Source organism: Panthera leo, chromosome Y (assembly GCF_018350215.1).
Source record: "Panthera leo isolate Ple1 chromosome Y, P.leo_Ple1_pat1.1, whole genome shotgun sequence".
NCBI classification, from domain to species: Eukaryota; Metazoa; Chordata; class Mammalia; order Carnivora; family Felidae; genus Panthera; species Panthera leo.
Genome location: NC_056697.1, coordinates 1,706,906 through 1,727,283, shown reverse-complemented (window position 1 = coordinate 1,727,283; position 20,378 = coordinate 1,706,906). Strand labels below are relative to the sequence as shown.

Here is a 20,378-nt window from a genome sequence, read left to right as displayed (position 1 = left end):
ATGCGATGTTCACAGCCACTCCATGCGATAGACACTGGTTTCCCCCCAATTCACACAGGAACACACCAAGACACAACACATCCTCTGTAATCAAAAGTTGCCAGGAATCAGAACCAACACCTGTAGGCGGGCATTTATTTTGTAAGCGGGAAGAGAAGAAGAAAAGACCGGAAGTCAAGAATTGAAAAGTAGTGTGGGACCACTTCCACTATCATGAACACCATCTGCTTCAGGCTGAAACGAAATGACTGATTGCAAAAATAAGTCATCTGGACTTAAGATCCCCAAGTAGAAGTTTCTACCACAACTACGTAAAAAGGATGCATCCGTCCTACCATTTCTCACCATCTCCTAAGCGCCACGGATCCATAAGAATCTGCAGAAGGTTTCCTAGCTCTACCTTTTTGCTTGAACAATGACACAATTATATAAAGATATGACACAAGTTCTCTACTCCGGGGGCGCTGGTGTCCAGATCCATTTTTGCTTCGTCGAGCTCCCGGATGTGACTTGAAGAAAGAACTGAAGTCTGAGGGTTAAAAAAAATGGCGGAGGGCATAATTATTCATCCCACAAGGAAGGGAGGAATCAGCTGAGAGCTGCTTCCATGAAGTCTGTAACAGTGTGTTGGTGGTTGGTAACAAGTGGCCCCTTGCTGCTCACCAAGCCGTAGAGAGGATGTCATCTTCTTTGTCACAGCCACAAAAAGGGAAAGTCCCACAGCAGGGCTGCAGCCACGGTTTCCAAATGGTGTTGAACACAGAGAACTGCTGTGGGACAGGTGTGAGAGTCCGGCGATGCTCTTTTATGGCCGCCTCGATTTTCTTGACCACTGAGCCAAATAAGGCTTCATTGTCAGGGCTAAGAGGCCGGGCCTCAGAAGGGTCTCTTGAGATGTCAAAGAGCAGTGGAGGATCATGGTAGGTGACATCTCCAGAACATGAACATATTCCACTTCCATAGCAGGCATCAGCTCCGTCCGGGGAGAATTTGGGAGTCACGTAATGGACCTTCCACACCGTTGCACCTGGAAAACAGAGTTCCGTTGAAAGTGCCATAGTTGTTATCATTTTAGGACTCGTTCCATGGAAACCTATTTCTCAAATGCTTTCGCCAACAATCAATCATCCTGTGCACAGAGTTACTTAGCAATTGTAGCATTTCCTCAACTGTGAGAACAACACATAACTTTGCTGCAAGTTTGAAAACTTTTTACCTTATCACAAGGGCATGTGGATATAATAGTTATTAGCTGGATGGCTGCTATAATTCCAGAAGTTGTGAGTCTGATCACTACTTTGCTCTGACTTGCCATAGGCAAAATGGAAAGTTTCCTTTTCTTTTTTCTTGTCTTGTCTTGTCTTGTCTTGTCTGGTCTTGTCTTGTCTTGTCTTGTTTGGTCTTGTCTTGTCTGGTCTTGTCTTGTCTGGTCTTGTCTTGTCTTGTCTTTCCTTTCCTCTTGTCTTGTCTTTTCTTTTCTTTTCTTTTCTTTTATTCTTGTCTTTTTTTACTTAAAAAATTTGTTTAACATTTATTCAGTTTTGAGAGTGAGAGAGACAGAGCATGAGCAGGGGAGGAGCAGAGAGAGAGGGAGACACAGAATCTGAAGCAGGATCCAGTATCTGAGCTATCAGCACAGAGCCTGATGCGGGGCTTGAAATCATGGACCACGAGATCATGACCTGAGCGGAAGTTGGATGCTTAATTGACTGAACAACCCAGGTACCTCTCTTTTCTTGTCTTGTCTTGTCTTGTCTTGTCTTGTCTTGTCTTGTCTGGTCTTGTCTTTCCTCTTGTCTTGTCTTGTCTTTTCTTTTATTCTTGTCTTTTTTATTTAAAAAATTTGTTTAACATTTATTCAGTTTTGAGAGTGAGAGAGACAGAGCGTGAGCAGGGGAGGAGCAGAGAGAGAGGGAGACACAGAATCCGAAGCAGGATCCAATATCTGAGCTATCAGCACAGAGCCTGATGCGGGGCTTGAACTCATGGACCACAAGATCATGACCTGAGAGGAAGTTGGATACTTAATTGACTGAACAACCCAGGTACCTCTCTTTTCTTTTCTTTTCTTCTCTTTTCTCTTTTCTTATCTTTTCTCTTCTCTTCTCTTCTCTTTTCTCTTTTCTTTTCTTTTCTCTTTTCTTTTCTCTTTTCTTTTCTTTTCTCTTTTCTTTTCTTTTCTTTTCTTTTCTTTTCTTTCTCCTCTTTTTATTTGAGAAAGAGCGAGAACATGAGTGGGGGGAGGGGTAGAGGGAGAGAGGAAATCTCAAACAGGCTCCATGCTCAGTGCAGAGCCTGATGTGGGGCTCGATCCCACAACCCAGAGATCATGACCTGTGCCAAAATCAAGAGCTGGACTCTCAACCAACTGTTCTGAAATTGACAAAGGTCATCTGGCAAGGTCAAACATTCTTTGTTCTATTCCTTCTCCATCTGTCTGTCTTTCTTTCTTTTATCTTTCATTCTTTCCTTTCTTTCTTCCTGTATCAGTGGTTGGCAGTTCTATTTCCAGAGATCGATTTTAGACAGAAAACATCATAAGCATTTCTCAGTGTCCGGTCAATGAAACTTTCATAGAAGTCTGTGAGTGAGGTTTTACAGAAAAGATATGCTTTCCTAATCAATCACCGGACTTTACCCTTCCCCCAGATGGTGTTGAACATTGTACCACCTCTGTGCTTCCAACTTCTGAAATCTTGATTATGAAAATATAAGTAAAATTCTATTTGTTTAACCCTCCATCATTAAGTTTAGGAAGTTTTGCTGTTGGCAGGGAGGGGCTGTTTTTCTTTCGTTACTCACCATTGAACATGTCCCTAAGTATAGAGAAGCTAGAAGAAAGAGGTTTTTGTCAGTTTGTTCTTGTTTTATGTGTGCGATTAGTCCACACTGACATGAAGAATGGATCACACCACAAGTGATAGGTCTCGTGGGAGAAAATTTTTATCTTTTCTGCAGATTAAGTTAATTCCCATCACGTAAGGATTCTGGAACTTTATCCAACTGCCTTTGATAGAGCTTTTCCTACAGATGTAAGGAAATGAGTATCTTTTGTTAATTTACATTTGTTTTCATGAATCATCTAGCATGAATGTAAGGCAGAGACAGTTCATTGGAGGGGGACAGGACAGTCGTGTGGCTTACACTGCAGAGCTTACTCCTTGTTGCTAATTACTTCACTGTCCTTAGTTGTGAGCATTCATATTCTCTCTCTGTCTCTGGCATATTCGTGCACATGAGTTTACATACACCTGTAAAATCCTACCGCAGTACAATGGCCGCTTATAATTAACTTCCCCAAGGAAAAAGAACCTCAAACAGCTGGGTGCTGTTTGTACATGGTACAACTTCCCCCAAGAGGGAAAGGAAACGGGGCTGTGTTCTTATTGTGTCCCCACACTCCTGCCATCTCCATACTTACAGTCCTTCTGATGCCACCTGGCTGTGTGCAGGTAGACCCCACAGTAGTGGAAGAGGAACTCATGGTCCGAGTGGGATACCCTGCCTTCCAGCAAGGGCATTAGATTCCGGCCATCAATCACTCTTTGGAGAGAAGGAGAAATGCAGAATGCGGTGAGAGGGGCACGGTTTTGTCACACATCTTAAGACAAGAGGAAGAGAAGGGGAAGGAGAAGGGGGAGGACAAGGAGAAGAAGGAGAAGGAGAGGAAGGGAAGGAGGAGGGGAAGGACAAAGATGAAGAGAAAGACGAAGAAGAAGAAGGAGAAGGTGGAGGAGGAGAAGAAGGAGATGGAGAAGAAGAAGAAGAAGAAGAAGAAGAAGAAGAAGAAGAAGAAGAAAGGACTTTAAGCTTCACTACACATCTTCACCCATTATATACCAGTAACAACAACAACCACAAAAGAAAAAGGAGGAAATGTCACACAGTTTCCAAGACAGTGGGAGAGGTGAGTGGCTGGAGATACTATTCTCATACTTGGGAGACAGTAGGAATGAGCGTCATGGATTAGAAAATTGAGCTCCTGACACTCATTTGATTTAAGAGCATCCCCCCCTCAGATGAGCAGATACCAGTCCCCACACACGGAATTAAACCACTAGAGCATGGACCACGTCTCTTCATCTTAAAGCCCATAGATAAGTACAGCCTCATTCATACGTTGACACAAATGCACTTGTATTCAGTCATTCACCTAATAAATATCTGCTTAATGTTCTGGACGATGTGGTGGATATAAAAGTGAATGAGAGTCCACCCCACCCATGAGGACAGCCAAGCCTGTGTCTGCATACGTGTAGGAGAGACAAAGTAGAACGTGTCCTAATCGGGAAACATCCATCCACCCACCACCCACTAAGGGGAGAAAGATGTCTGCCCATCTTAACGGAATATTGAAAATTAAGTGATATACCACACATACACATAGAACATTTTCTAACACATCCAAGTGCCTGTCAAATATATCTGCCAAGGTTAGGCGCAAATACCGTTTCCATACCTGTCCTGGGGCAATATCCCTCCACCTACATAAGACAGTGTTGGATAAATGTCCATTAGGCTTGTTGGTTCGTCAATCACTTTCCCAGCCTCCAGGACCGTCGGCCACCGGAATATTCCTGGGACACGAATGCCCCCCTCCCATCCGCCCATTCCTTTGCCACCTAAAACCAAAGATGAAAGCCAAGGGTGAATTCAAGTCAATCATATTTCTCCACTCAGTTGGAAATTACGTCTAGATGGAATGTTTTCTGTCACTTGCCAAATTCTTGTTTCCAAGCAGTTGAAACTCCACTTGTGAAGCAAGTGCTGATCTAATACAGTGCTATTATTTTGTGATGACAATGATTGCCATGGAGTTTCAATACTATGAGAAAAGAGAACATTCTGTAAGCTTTAAGAGAAAAAAAATGAGGTTCTCTGGGCTGGGTGAAAGGAAATTCTTCCAAAGTAGAACAAACATGAAACATTCATGGAACACCTTTTCCATGTATGTTACTCTGACGGTACAAATTACAAAGAAAACACAAGACAGTGTCTCTCTATGTAGAAGTGGGGAAAACATTAAATGGGAAAACATTTAGGGTCCAAGATACTGGTCTTGTCAGTGTTCAAAACCCCCACCCCCACCCCCAGTCTACAGCACCATTCTTTATGGAAAACTTAACCAGCTCTCTGAACTGAATTTATGTTTGTTTTATATATGGATAAACAATGAACAAAAAAAGCAAACATAAACCCACCTTGACACATACATGGTCGTATTTAATGGCCGGCAACTGTGTAAGGCAGCTACAACAAAATTAATTGTCTGCCCAAGACACCCAAATTTGTGTGCCAAATGGACTCAGCCCCTCCTGGTGAGCCGGACACTGGTTCCGAAGGTAAAACTGCTCGACAACAATTCAGCCATGTCTCTTTCAGAGGTATCAGAAGGTACTTTTCAGAGTGATGGTCTTGTGCACACACAACCCCCCCACACACACACACACAAGCAATGTGAATATAATTTAATAGTGACATCTCACTTGATGGCACATATAGAGTGACTTACTTTTACTACATAACTTTTTCCCTAGGATTGTCACCAATTTAGTCTATGCTAATTAACAGTATGCCTACAGCAAGTTAACATGACCTGCCAGAAAAGGTGGATACTTTTAGGAGGTCACTTGTTGTCAGTTACAATGTATAATGTATCTGTCCTATCTATCTTCTATCTAATATCTATCAATCAACCGACTGATCAATCTATTGATCTGTCAATGTATCATCTACCCATATATCTTGTCTATCTATCTATCTATCTATCTATCCATGCATTCAACCATCAATCCATCCAACCATCCATCCATCCATCCAACATCTATCTATCTATCTATCTATCTATCTATCTATCTATCTATCCATGCATCCAATCATCCATCCATCCATCCATCCATCCATCCATCCATCCATCATATCTGTCTGTCTGTCTATCCATCCATTCATCATCCATCTATCCATCCATCCATCCATCCATCCAACATCTATCTATCTATCCATGCATCCAACCATCCATCCAACCATCTATCTATCTATCTATCTATCTATCTATCTATCTATCCAACCATCAATCCATCCAACCATCCATTCATCCATCCATCCATCCATCCATCCATCCATCCATCATATCTGTCTGTCTGTCTATCCATCCATTCATCCATCCATCTATCCATCCATCCATCTATCCATCCATCCATCGATCCAACATCTATCTATCCATCCATCCATCCATCAATCCAACATCTATCTATCTATCTATCTATCCATGCATCCAACCATCCATCCATCCATCCATCCATCCAACATCTATCTATCTATCTATCTATCTATCTATCTATCTATCTATCCATGCATCCAACCATACATTCATCCATCCATCCATCCATCCATCTATCCATCCATCATAAATGTCTATCTGTCTATCCATCCATTCATCCATCCATCTATCCATCCATCCATCCATCCATCCAACATCTATCTATCTATCCATCCATCCATCCATCCATCCATGTATCTCTCCATATATCTATCAATCATCTACCTATCTATCCTAAATTGTTTCATAAAGTACAAGGAAATCCTAAAGCTATGATTTTTGTAATGATGACAACTTGGACACGCTTTCACTTTGTTTTGATTGGGGTTCAGAGTGGTAGGAGAGGAGTAGCAAACACCAAGACTCTTCTTTTTGTTGGCCCCGCTTTGCAGATCTGTAAGGGCAGGCTCAGGAGAGCTACTGAATAACCCAGCATGGCACACATCAAAGACAGGCAAAAGAACTCCCTCAATGAGGAGGAAGGCCCCCGTGCTAGATCATTAATTCCTTTCCTCTTTGTTTCACAGTGTTTGAAGCCTACTGATAACATGATCAATTTTATCTCATTAAGACCTGAATTTAGGTACTCAAGTGAGTATTATTCTAGAGTAAGTCATTCTCAGCTAGAGAGGACTTTGGCCCTGGGGGACACTGGGTAATGTCTGGAGACACGTTTGGTTGTCACTATTTTGCTGGGGAGAGGAGTGTTAAGGGTCCCTGGCATGTGCTGGGTGGGAACTAGAGACACTATTCAATGCCCTACAGGGTCCAGGACGCCCCATCCCACAGTCATCAAGCTCCAAATGCCTAGACTGCAAGCCTGAGAGACCAGCTTTCCATAGTCACAGAGGCCCTGTGCATTTCCACTCAAGAGGCTTTCCTTACTTCAGGCACTTCTGTCTTAAATTCCCAGAAATAGCCCCCAAACTTGCATCTTTTCCCATCTAGTTTCACATGAGAGTATAACTCACACAAAGATCTCCAAACCGAGTTCGCAAATGAACACGCGTGCATGCAAAGCTAAGTAGACGCTACTCGGGCATTAAACTAAAACATGCGGATTCTCCGCACATCACCTTTGTAGACGCCGTTGGAGCCGCCCAGCTGGGCCCCGCCTTCCTGCACCTCCAGGCGACCCCCGTTGTCCGACGTGAAGTACACCAGCGTGTGATTGGACAGGCGCTCCCGGTCCAGGGCCTCCAGGATCCTACCTGGTGCAGGTGCGGACAGGAAGCTCTCAACTTTCAGTGTGACCACGGTCATCTCCATGAGGTGCTTATTATCAGGCACTTGTTAGCGTAACAGTGTAACTAAGGGTTATTTTATTGTATAGGTTGTAATAATATATAATAAATCACTGTTATATACTCTAGTACATGGGTAGTATATGTAAGGATACTAAGAGTGGATACATAAATATATGCTATATAGCATAGAATATATATGCTAAGTAGCATGTAACATAAAATTGGGCTTTATATATTTATAATTACTTATTACATATACTTGACATTATATGTAATATGTTATATATGTATATAAATATATATTCCATATAAATATGTAATAAATAGTAAATTTATAATAGGAATAACTTATTATATAATAATAACTTATTATTATATGTATAATATATATTATAATATATATATTATATAATAACTTATAATATAATAATAAATATATTTAATAAATATAAAAGATGCTTCATATATCATAATATTTTAAATTATAATAAATTGTAATCCACAATATATACTATACGATAAACGTATTATCTGTATGTAAATATATGAAAATATAATTTATGTATTATAATCCTATATGCTTTTTATATTATAAAGTTCGTCCAATGGTATATAATATATGATATATAAATATGAGGAAATATGTATAGCTATAAAAGTTATGATTTAAAATATATTAAAATGTTATATTAAGCATATAATATTTTATATAATGATATATTAGTAACTATACAATGTATATAATATATAATGTAAGTAACATATATATTAAAATATTGTATAATGTTTGATAACTATATATTATATGATAGTATTATATATTAGTTATTTATGTAATATTGATGGATAATGTTTTCTGTACTGTGCAATTTTATATACATTTAATATATCATTTAGTACACAATAAATGATTTTATATAACATATATTAAGTATAATATATGATATATCAAATAAAACATGTAATATAAGAAGTATGCTATATAATACCTTAAGAAATATATGTAATATATAATATATAGGAAAATATATTTATTTTAGAAATTATGTAATGATATGCACACACATTATATTCTATAAATACATTACGTATACACATAGAGTGTATGAGAACATATGAATACTATCATCGCTCAAAGATCAAACAGCCAAGACAAAAGTTTTAATAGGCAGTAAATATGAAGTCTGGCAGTTAGAAGAGCCTTACAATCACTAATACAAAAGAGATAACAGATGAAACACTGACATTTGCAGGAATAAATAAGCAAAGTCGTACCCTTGTGCCAGAGAGCAGCACTGTCCCCCCACCCCCCACCGGGATGTACTGTCCCCACGGCTCTCTGAAGGTGGCACCCGACCCGCAGGTCCTAAGCCTCCGACAACAATTAACATCTTCCCAGACTCAGCAAACATTGTGTGTTAAGTGTGGACACTCTCTTAAGACAAACGAGTGTTTGAAACAAACAGATGGAAAGCCACACTCCACACGATGTTGACTTAATTTGTGATCCCAGCTGGACATCAGCCCTGGGCTTCTGTGGGTCACACAGGAGCCCCTTCCCCGGCCACATTCCTGTTCTACTCAAACATGTAAAGACAACGTGGCTAACTGCAAAGAAAACTCCTTGAAGCATAAACTCGTTAACCTTTCTGTTTCGTTGTTGAAAAGCGGTTTGTTTCTGAAGCCACATTGGCCTTTTTTTTTTTATATAGAAACCTTGTAGCTAGAAATCAATATATTTGAAAGCCCTGATTTTGTTTATTGTTTTTAATTTTTTTTAACGTTTATTTATTTTTGAGACAGAGAGAGACAGAGCATGAACGGGGGAGGGTCACAGAGAGGGAGACACAGAATCTGAAACAGGCTCCAGGCTCTGAGCTGTCAGCACAGAGCCCGACGCAGGGCTTGAACTCACGGACCACGAGATCATGACCTGAGCCGAAGTCGGATGCTTCACCGACTGAGCCACCCAGGCGCCCCTGAAAGCCCTGCAGCTGGCTCTCGTGTTTAGCATACAAAGTAAATGACACCGATGCGAATGCTGCTATTTTTCGGAACTGTATCCATGTGTATGCAAGGTGTAAAACATAGAGATGTCTGTGTCCATATGTATGTGCAAATGGCAACAGCATAATCATAAATATAAGACAAGATATGAGGAAAGACTGCAAAAATACACTGTCTGAAATATTTTTTTAAGGTCAAGTTTGCTTGAACACAGAGTCTAAAATGTTCCCGAACCCTGGACATTTTCGGACATTCACTCTCTATGTCACTCTGTAACATTGTTATGGCTTCTTGAGAAAGTTCATAACTTACGAAATGATCTTAAGTTGTATCATCATATTGCCAACTAGACACACACACACACACACACACACACACACACACACACAAGACGCCTCTCTGGTTTTTGACCTGCCGTTGTTTTTGGTGCGCTTTTCAAAAGCCTTGAAGGGAGGGGTGCTTGGGTGGCTCCCTCGGTGAAGCATCCAACTTCGGCTCAGGTCATGATCTCACCGTGCGTGGGTTTGAGCCCCACATAGGGGTCTGACAGCTCAGAGCCTGGAGCCTGCTTCCCATTCTGTGTCTCCCTCTCTCTCGGCCCCTCCCCCGCTCACACTCCCTCTGTCTCTCTCAAAAATAAACATCAAAAAAAAATCTGTTTTAATCCCTGAAGGGAAAAATACAGCAATGTATTTGGCAGGTGTCCTGCAGGGAAATGCTTACTCGGCATTTCTCCCACATACATCGGATGAGCCCTGGAACTAAATGCAATTAATAACGTTTACAAGGAACCTGTAACGCGGAGTTAACATAGACGGCAGAAGAAACTTAATTATCTGTTAGTGGCAAACTCTGCCCCTTCGGGTAAAACTGGTCTTGGACTTAAGATAGAAGTGCCTTGTTTGCAAAGGAGATTATCCTGAAGGATAAAACACTTCAAGGAAATAAATCACAATGTTGCAATGACACTAAGTTATCAGCCTACAGCTTGGCTTTACTTGTAGCAACTTTCAATAAGTTTCAGTGTTTGTGTACATCTGCCAGGAAATTTAAAATATATATATATTGTACTATGCACAGAGACATATATAAATCATGTATCCATACATATATGCACATTAATATTTGACTTGCATGGATAGATTTTATTAACATAATGATATACTGTTGATTCATAGATATTAAATACATCAAATGTATTAATATTGATAGATATTAAATAGATATTAAATAAATAGATATTCATAAATAATGACTATTAAATAGATATTAGATATTGAACACTTAAGTTAATTGCATAGTTGATTTAATATTCATAGGTACTAAATAAATAGATATTAATAGATATTAATAAATTAATAGATATTAATATTAATAAATATCGATATAAATTAATATTAATAAATATTAATAGATATTAAATTAATAGATATTAAATAGATATTAATCTTAACAGCTATTAAAGAGTAACAGATATTAATAGATATTAAATAAATATTAATGGATATATTATATATTAATAGATATATATTATATATTTAATAGATATTAAATATATAATTTAATATTAATAGATATTAAATCGATATTAAATACATTAAGTATAAAATTAATAGATATTAAATATAAATTGAATAGATACTAAATTAATGAATACTAAGTTAAATCAATATTAAGTTAAATAGATATGAAATAGGTATTAAATATAAATAGATATGGAATAAATATTAAATAGAAATTAATATTAAATGTTAATAGATATTAAATGAATATATACATATTCTATATGTAAGACTAACATTTTTGTATTTAAGGAACTTTGAATATATTTTAAAACACATTTCAAACTCTGTGAATATCAGTGTAGGCAGTCTGCACAGAATAGATTTCAAGCTTCAAGGAGAGGGGGAGAAAATTGTACTGTGTTTCAAAAGTACAATACCCTAGGGGCGCCAGCGTGGCTCAGGTGGTTAAGCATCCAACTTTGGCTCAGATCATGATCTCAAGGTTCATGAGTTCGGGCCCCGTGTCAGGCTCTGTGCTGACAGCTCAGAGCCTGGAGCCTGCTTCCGATTCTGGGTCTCCCTCTCTCTCTCCGCCCTTCCCCTGCTCACACCCTGTCTCTCTCTGTGTCTCAAAAATAAAATAAATACATAAATAAATGCAAAAAAAAAATCAATATACCCTCCTTGTCATTCATTCCATTTGTCTTATTCTGTGTATTGATCGTATAGCTTTGAATGGAATGGCTTCGGTTTAGAATTCCCTCCTACATTTCTAAGCACTTCTCGTAAAACGAACCAGTAAGAATTAGTTTATAACTAATAAGAATAACAGGTTATAAATAACGGGGAAGGACAGTATCCTTTAGTAACTTTACTAATTTCGTCTCTGTTTTCAAGACAGAAAACCCCATATTCGTCATCGTGACCGCTTTCTTGGGGGAATACTCACTGATTCTGCTGCACCTACGGCCAGATTTGAATTCGGTTCACGGGAGCAAACACTTCTCGGCGGCCCCAAGACATGCAAGGGCCCGCCCGTTCCCAGAAACTCCGTCTTCGTCAATACTCACCCACCATCCAGTCCATTTCTTCGACGTTGTCTCCATAGAGCCCGTATTTACTGTGCCCCACAAACTTCTCTTTGGTGATCAGTGGGGTGTGCACGTGCAGAAAAGACACGAAGAGGAGGAAGGGGCCGCGTTTATACCTAACGGGTGGAACATTAACTGAGTTATCGGCACAGACAAAGGCGTTTCCTTCACTTGGCTATGACGCTGCACAGGTGGAAAGGTCTTGCAACCGTGGATAGAGGTTGTGCGAGTGAGTATTCTGACAGTTCTTCACTCCCTCCTCGTCCTCCTCCTCTTTCTCCCCAGTTGCTGTCTGGAACATAGGCGTGATGGCTGGAGCTTTGGCATTAACTTTGAGCCATGAGGCTGCTGGCAGAGAATCACAGGTCGCAAGAGAGGATGCCAGTCCATGTTGTTTGTTGTGTTCTGCATTTTAACGTCACATGTAGCCATTTCAAATTGCCCCTTCACATACTCTTACAAGCGGGCATTATACAGGGTGAAGTGCATAGACACGGGGTGCGTTCTCCCCAGTACAGCCCTGGGGCTGAGTGAAAGCTGGGCTGAGTGACTACGTTCTGACCGCTGTGTTACGGCAAAGAACGAACGTGGGGGTCATGCAGGCATAGGAGTGAAGGAGGCTCCGTTGTCAGGGGTTAATCTCGTCTCCCATCTAGACCCCCATTCCCCATCTAGAAGGGAGCTTGTACTGAACATATAAAACCTGAGACGACGTATCTAGAAATTGAATCACGGCCCCATCTTTCACGGACAGGGAGGCGTTTCCAGGCTGTTTCTGAGAAGAAGGAAAATCAGAAGCCGTCCCAAAGCTCGAATCCATTTAGACACCAATCCGTATCGAAGCAGTTTTGCATGAACAAGAGCGAGCGAAATATAGCTCTTGGCCATTTCGGTGTTTGAACTTGGCAGGAAATTTAACTCTCAATTTTATTATTATTATTTTTTTAATTTTTAAAGTTTAGTTTCAGAGAGAGAGAGAGAGAGAGCAGGGGAGGAGCAGAGAGAGAGAGAGAGAGAGAGAGAGAGAGAATCCCAAGCAGGCTCTATGCTCTCAGTACAGAACCAGATGTGGGGCACAAACCCATCGACTGTGAGATCATGACCAAAGCCAAAGGCGGGGGGAGGGGGGGGTCCCGCGACTGAGCCGCACGGGCGCCCCTCAATCTTATTCTAAGGAGAGAGTCTGGTCCGTTGCAAACGTCACAGACACACGTGCGCACACGCACAGGCCCGCGTCCCCAAGACAAAGCCAACGTCTCTGCCGTGCAAACCAGAGCCCCAAGCAGGAAGTCCGGCCGGCAGGGGCCGCGTACCTGTCGATAAAGGCGAGGGCCTCCTTGAGCAGGAGGGAGGTTACCCGCCCCTCGCGCAAGGGCTGCTGGACGATGTCATGATTTCTCATCAGGATACAGTTCCACCGTCTCGTGAACCCGTAGCTGGAGTACCAGGCCACGAAGAAGAGGAAGGCCAGCAGGCCCAGGGCCAGGAGGACCTTCCAGGGCACGGGGAACCAGCGGGCGTATTTGGGGACGAGCAGCAGGACGGGCACGAGGCCGAGGACCGCCGTGGACATCCACAGCTTTATACGCAGCCAGCGGTGCAGCTCGGGGGTCCTGGACGCCTGGCAGTCGCTGAGCAACCCAAAGGGCAGCCCGTAGAAGTAGTCGAAGCCGTGGTTGAGCGGGTGGTAACAGTGGTCGTTCCGAGAGGCGCAGCTCAGGCCCTGGTGCCATTTGCCTGCAGGGGACACACCGCGTCACCGGGGCGCCAGGAACACCCATCCGTCTGCAGAACGCATGGGTTCCCGTATTTCTCACCAACTCCGCAGCGGTCCCTACCACCCGCCCCTTGCGCACGAAAACAGGGCCACAGAAAACCGTCCGCGTGCTGCCGGGACGGGAGTCCCTGCTGGGGGCAGAGGCAACAATTAGTGGGCAGAGCACAGCCACCTTCTCCATCAGACCCTTCCCAGGGGTCTGGAAGGAGCCGGAAAGCCAGATCGCATGTGCTGGGTGTTTTCTGCCCTCCTCCAAGCTGCTCGTTGTAGGTTTGCCCCCAGATGCTGTTATCTGACTCCTTTGTTCCATGCCCCTGAAAGGGAACCAGAATTCTACACAAAGATCTGGTCCAAGAGCCCTGAGTAAGGATCATAAGGGAGCCACGAGGAAAAGGACTCAGGTGATGGTCCCCGTTCCTTTTATTGAGCACCTACTACATGGCTCACATATGCTCATTCATTTACGCACGTGATTATACTTAACCCACTCCAGACCCCTTACTGCCAGGGAGACATTCACCCTCGTATTAACAGGCCTCAGGTCATGTTAATTAAAAACGACAGAGCTGAATGGGAACTCAGGTTTGGCCGTGTCCTAGAATATTCCTGAAAGATGGCGTACAAGATCTCCGTCCACACGGTGCCCATTGGGGTTCATTGAGGGATGGTTGCGCTACAGGTCACATACGGGGGAACCAGGGTCATTCTTTTTTTTTATTTGACTGCTTCAAGCGAGGGCAGCCGAGATCCTCGAAGAAGCCTGAAGAGACTGGGTACAGGGAGCAGGCGGCATCTTATTGGCTCATCTCTTGGTGGGGGAAAAATGCACTGGATAGAAATTCCACGGAAAAAAAACTAGATGGGATGCTGTCACAGTGTCATGGGTCTCCCCAAAAGGGCGTAAGATATCAAACAACCCGTATAAACACATTTCCTAGCCCCAATTTCTTGTCTTTACCTTACTTTGTTGTAAGAGTACAGTATATACTTTGTTGTAAGAGTACAGTATATACTTTGTTGTAAGAGTACAGTATATACTTTGTTGTAAGAGTACAATATACACTTTGTTGTAAGAGTACAATATACACTTTGTTGTAAGAGTACAATATACACTATCTACAACTTGGAAATATCTTCTCTTTAGCTTACTCTGTTGTAAGAACACAATATATACTATATATAACTTACAAATATGTGTTCATCAATTGCTTGTGTTATCGGTAAGGCTTCCGGTCAATAGCAACCTATTAGTAGTTAAGTTTGGTGCAGGGGGTTGGGGGGGGGGTTAGAAGCTGTATGTGGATTATCAGCTGTGAGGGGGGTTGGTGCCCGTAAGAGCCTCATCGTTCAAAGGTCAAACGTAGTAACTTGGTCAGCATTCGTGCTTTTGGTTGAACAGGACATATTTAAAAATGCACTCACTCAGGCGCCTGGGTGGCCCAGTGGGCTAAGCATCGGACTCCTGCCTTCGGCTCAGGTCATGATCTCACAGTTTGTGAGTTCGAGCCCTGTGTTGCACCCGGTGCGGACAGCGTGGAACCTGCTTGGGAATCTCTCTCTCTTTGTGTGTTCTTCCCACCCCCCCCCGCCAACTCTCTCTCTCTCTCTCCAAATAAATAAATAACCTTTCAAATAAAAAAATAAATAAGAGTGCACTCACTTCCCGGCTACTAATGATGTCATAAAACTAGCATCTCCCCCCCCCCCCCCCGCCCAACACACACACAGAATATCCCATCTTAGGGATAGGAATCTACAAGCTGTCGTTCCTGCTGCTGACTCCCCTAATACCCTGCTCTGGACTCGGGAAAGGTCCTGAGTAATCGTGCATCCGACTCCTTCCCCGCGTGTCTCCTGCCACCCAGAAGGCAGCTGGCGTGCACCCAGCGGATGTCCCCCGGGAGGGCTGAGCCCCACGTGTCCACAGCCCGTACCTATGAGTCCCGTGCGATAGCCCCGATGTTGTAGCAGCTTGGCGAACGTGGTTTCGTTGGTGGGCAGACCGCCCGAGCCTCCAAGCCAGGTAAGGACGCGGTTCAGGTTGAAGGGAGACGCCATCCCTAAACTCACAGAAGCAGAGAGCAGCTGACGTACACAGGCCGCGTGGTGACACGAGAAACCCCAGGGCTCGTAGTCCTTTCCTTCAAGCGTCTCCCCAACGCTGTTCTTTCCCCAAGTGTACGTGCTTTCTTTGCATCTACTTAGCTAACCCTCACATTTCTCACATGCACCTGCTCTCTTGTCATCAGGATCCCCAGCTCCAGAAAGCATGCCCGGTCACAATGGAATCTCATATTAACCGTGCAGGACTGTTCAGTACAGACACGTGCCCCGAACATTGCACGGGGCGTATCTGTGCTGAAAATTTATTCACTGATTGTTCGAGGTTCAAATGTAACTGTGCATGTGACTCTGGTGACGTCTCTCTCTGACCCTCCTGCTCTCTCTCTCTTTCAAAATCAATAAATAAACTTTAAAAAAAAAAGGCTTTAAAAAAAAACGAGAGCCTTGATTTCTGCCAATCTGAGTGGTGAAAACATCTCATGAAGGTCCCCACCATTACTCTTATGAAGACGGGCGGACACTACATCCCTTTGTTCAAAATCTCGGTCTTGGCTTTATTTTCAGCCCGGCACCTTTCCTAAACTATTTTGCTAAAAGTTAGGGGTAAGAAACATTGGGAACTTCTCCATCATAAAAGGTGGGCTATGTTCTTGCTGAGTCCAAAACTTGGACAAGGAGCTGGGACATTGCTCGCCAAACCCGGCCACTGGATGCGCACAGTGGGGCAGCCTGGGAGGCACTTGTCAAGACCCTCGGCTGTGTAAACTCTGCAGGTATAAAAACATGACCCCCATTTGCACGGAGATTCTTAATCCCATAAATGACCGATCTCGAGAATCCTTATGAGGAGGAACGAACAATAAATAAGAAGGAAGCACGAGAGAAAGACAAGACTGTTGTGTTCCTGCACCTGATCTGACGGGGTACCGGCCGGTCAGGAAGGCAGTCCTACTCGGGGTGCACACGGACGCAGCCGCCAGGTGCTGGGTGAGCCGCACGCCCTCACTCGCCAGGCGGTCGATATTCGGTGTGCTGCGGGCGGACAGACAGACGGATGATTCAGCACCTGTGTTTCGCATTCTCAGCAAAGCACGGGACATTCGAAGCCATCCACTCTGGCGTGAGTCCCACTGACTCTGTTCCCACCAAACCTTATAAAACACACGCTCTTTAACCTTCTATCCATCCACCTGCTGGGACGCATCGATGCCCAGAAGGAACACGAAAACAGAGTTTACAAGAATATGTCTCCAGGCACAAGTGCATGTACAATTCAACTATTAGCTCCCCGGGTGCATTGGCCTGTCCATGCAAAACTTAGCCCGTTTGGTTATATTATATTCCCAAAATGAAGGGGTAACTTGGATCACATTAAATTTTACTGTAATTCTTCTAGGAAAAGGTGACTTAAAAAAAATAACCGAATTGTGACATTTTGGATGGTCCCTTGTTGCCCGCTTTGGTCGTCTGATGTTTTAAGGTCTCCAAAATCTTTCGGGAGAACAGTAGACTATAGGCTCTCCCATGACGAAAGCACATCCCCAGTCTTGATGACGTACTACTGACACAACCACACAGCGGTGTGATCGGGGAGGGTCTCAGATACGCCCAAAGAGCCTCAGCGTCGGTGTTGGGGATGGTCTGTGTGTACCTCCCAGTACTTTGTGTGGAGAGAGTCATCGCCTGGTTGACAGTCACAAGAATCCCGGACAGTATCTGCCGTCGTAACCACGACTGGAGGAGGTGACTAGAGAACAGTGCTCGTGTGGCCCCAAATTACCCTTAAGAAGACCAAAACCATGCTTAAAATACAGGACTGGTCCATGACCCACGTTGCAAGGACAAATAATATCAACGCGTGCTGTTGACGGCCACACGGGATGTGCTGTCTGTTATGGTGGCCCTGGGACGGGATGCTATATCCGTTATACCGCGGTCATATGTGGTAGGGACAGTCATGGGTGATAGGACTCCACGGATGTGAAATTTCCAGAAGAAACCAATCCTGAGAGACAGAAAGCAGATGGGCAACTAGCAGTCGAGGGACCAGGGCGTCACCATCTGGGGACGGGCGGCCTCCTTACCTCACTGTGTTATTGCCGTAGCAACAGACATCTCCCACCCCAAGGTCATCCGCCATCAGGAGCACAATATTGGGCCTCGAATTCCTCGTCACCAGCGCTGAGCTCAGGCCCCCAAACAGGCACCAGAGGTGAACGGACAGCCAGCAGGTCCTGGAGGCGTTTGGGGACGTGACAAACAGAGGACAGTCAACTGCGTCTGCCTATCGGGCAACTGAAAACATGAAACACCGTGACTCCTCACCCATTCCAACTACATCAAGGACCTGAGTGGGCTTGCTCAGAGGCCACAAGTTTTGTGTTTTAAAGTCATGTGGGGTTTTTTTAACATTTATTTATTTTTGAGACAGAGAGAGAGACAGAGCGTGAGCGGGGGAGGGACAGAGAGAGAGGGAGACACAGAATCGGAAACAGGCTCCAGGCTCCGAGCCGTCAGCACAGAGCCCGACGCGGGTCTCGAACTCACGAACCGCGAGATCGTGACCTGGGCCGAAGTCGGACGCTCAACTACAGAGCCACCCAAGCATCCTAAGACTCATGTTTTGTGTTAACATACTCCCACGTTCAAATTAGTTTTATATGTCTGGTGATATTTAAATTCTTATCATGTTACACAGGGTTTTGTGATAGGAAACCCTTAAAGAAGACCAACAGTGCAGGGGCAGGGGGGTGGCTCCGTCTGTTGGGATCCCAGGGTCACGATCCCAGGGTCACAGGATCGAGCCCCACGTTGTGCTCAGTGCTGACAGTATGGAGCCTGCTTCAGATTCTCCCTCTGCCCCTCTCCCCCACACTCACTCATGCTCTCTCTCTCTCTCTCAAAATAAATAAACAAAACTTAAAAAAAAAAGACTTAATAGCGATTAACCATGAGTGCAAGGCCTAATAGTTTGATTGATTTAAATAAAAACTCAAAATGGAAAATCAGAGGCTAGCCACCAGCTAGTCAAGCCTTTTGCTTTTTTTTCTCAACGTTGACCTGTCCTTTTTAAAATATTAAAATATATATTTAAAATAGCATCGGGAATCCTTTTGACACCCGAAAGGGGAAATGTAACCTACTTCTATATCCTACTGAGCGTTAGGCTGTAGAATCACCCATTTGTCACTGTTGAATGGTACCCTATGGGCAGAAAAGCACAAACAGCCTTTGACCAAAATCCCCACAAGCTGAGATGAGGACCATTCTCCGGTGCAAGAAGCTGGTTCCCCAACCCCGGAGTTTCCATCTGACCCATTTTACCTCCTGTTCGTTCTACCTCAGAAAAGAATATCTTAAATCCACTGGCCTCCATCCATTTTCAGAGCAATCATGGCACGCCAATCATGGTGTCTCTCACTCAGATATCCGAAGACTCTCCTGAATGGCCTGCCTGGCCCTTCCCGGTTTTGCCACTTGGGCTGCACCAAAATGCAGCCAAGCACAGCGACCCTATCAATATACAAAGCTGGTTGCTATGCTCCCTAGAGAATTCCAACGGCCTCCCATTGCGCCATGATTGACAAGCCTCAGCAAATGGTGCTCTGCTACTCTGTCATGGCTTCCTCTCTCTGCCCACCCCCCACCCCTCGCTCCTCCACGGACGTCTTTAAAATCCCTACAACAATCTGTGACTTTGGCCCTTCTACAACCCCCAGCTCCGTGCTGTCATCGTTAAGGTAGGCATTCCTCAGAAAAGCCACCCTGTAGGATGCCATCAACCCATAGCCCCTGGCACACCCCTCATGACCCTCATCACATGTCAAGCAGATGAAGCAGAGCTAACATCAGCCAGGGTGAACAACACTGGGACATCGAACCCTTCTGTCTGGATACAAAGGACAGTGACAGTTGGCGAGGTCGCATACTTACCACTTATGGAATGGCCACATCATGGCTGCAACAGCGATATCTCTCTCATGGGCAGACGAGTCCACCCGTGAACGCGGTCACCCCCTCGATTCTTTATACCTAATTGCAAACAAGTCGCGTTTGACCAGAGAGAATGTGACAAACACCATGCGTGACCCAGTCATTCCTGGACACTTGTCATGGCAGACTCCCGACAAACGATGATCTGGCCACAAAAACCCTTCATTCCAGAGTCAGTAGAACAAATAAGTCATCAACCCACTGACTGACATTTTTCAGGGCACCTCAGGGGCTCAGTCGGTTGAGTGTCCAGCTTCAGCTCAGCTCGTGATCTCACCATTTGTGAGTTTGAGCCCCGTGTAGGGGTCACTGCGGTTAGCACAGAGCCTGCTTCCGATCCTCTGTCTCCCTCTCTCTTTGCCCCTCTCCCCACTC

At 43.9% G+C, this 20,378-nt stretch overlaps 1 protein-coding gene across 1 annotated transcript; it reads right to left on the bottom strand.

Moving 5' to 3' along the window:
* Positions 1-554: 554 nt before the first annotated feature.
* On the bottom strand, positions 555-19,966 carry ARSH (arylsulfatase family member H). Its single transcript, XM_042926573.1, has 10 exons — positions 19,944-19,966; positions 18,095-18,244; positions 16,921-17,042; positions 15,881-16,006; positions 13,483-13,906; positions 12,149-12,285; positions 7,396-7,530; positions 4,460-4,622; positions 3,422-3,543; positions 555-1,027 (listed from the first exon to the last, which is right to left on the bottom strand). The coding sequence occupies exons 1-10, from the start codon at positions 19,964-19,966 to the stop codon at positions 660-662; spliced, it is 1,770 nt and encodes a 589-aa protein (XP_042782507.1). The 3' UTR covers positions 555-659.
* Between the last annotated feature and the right edge of the window lie 412 nt (positions 19,967-20,378).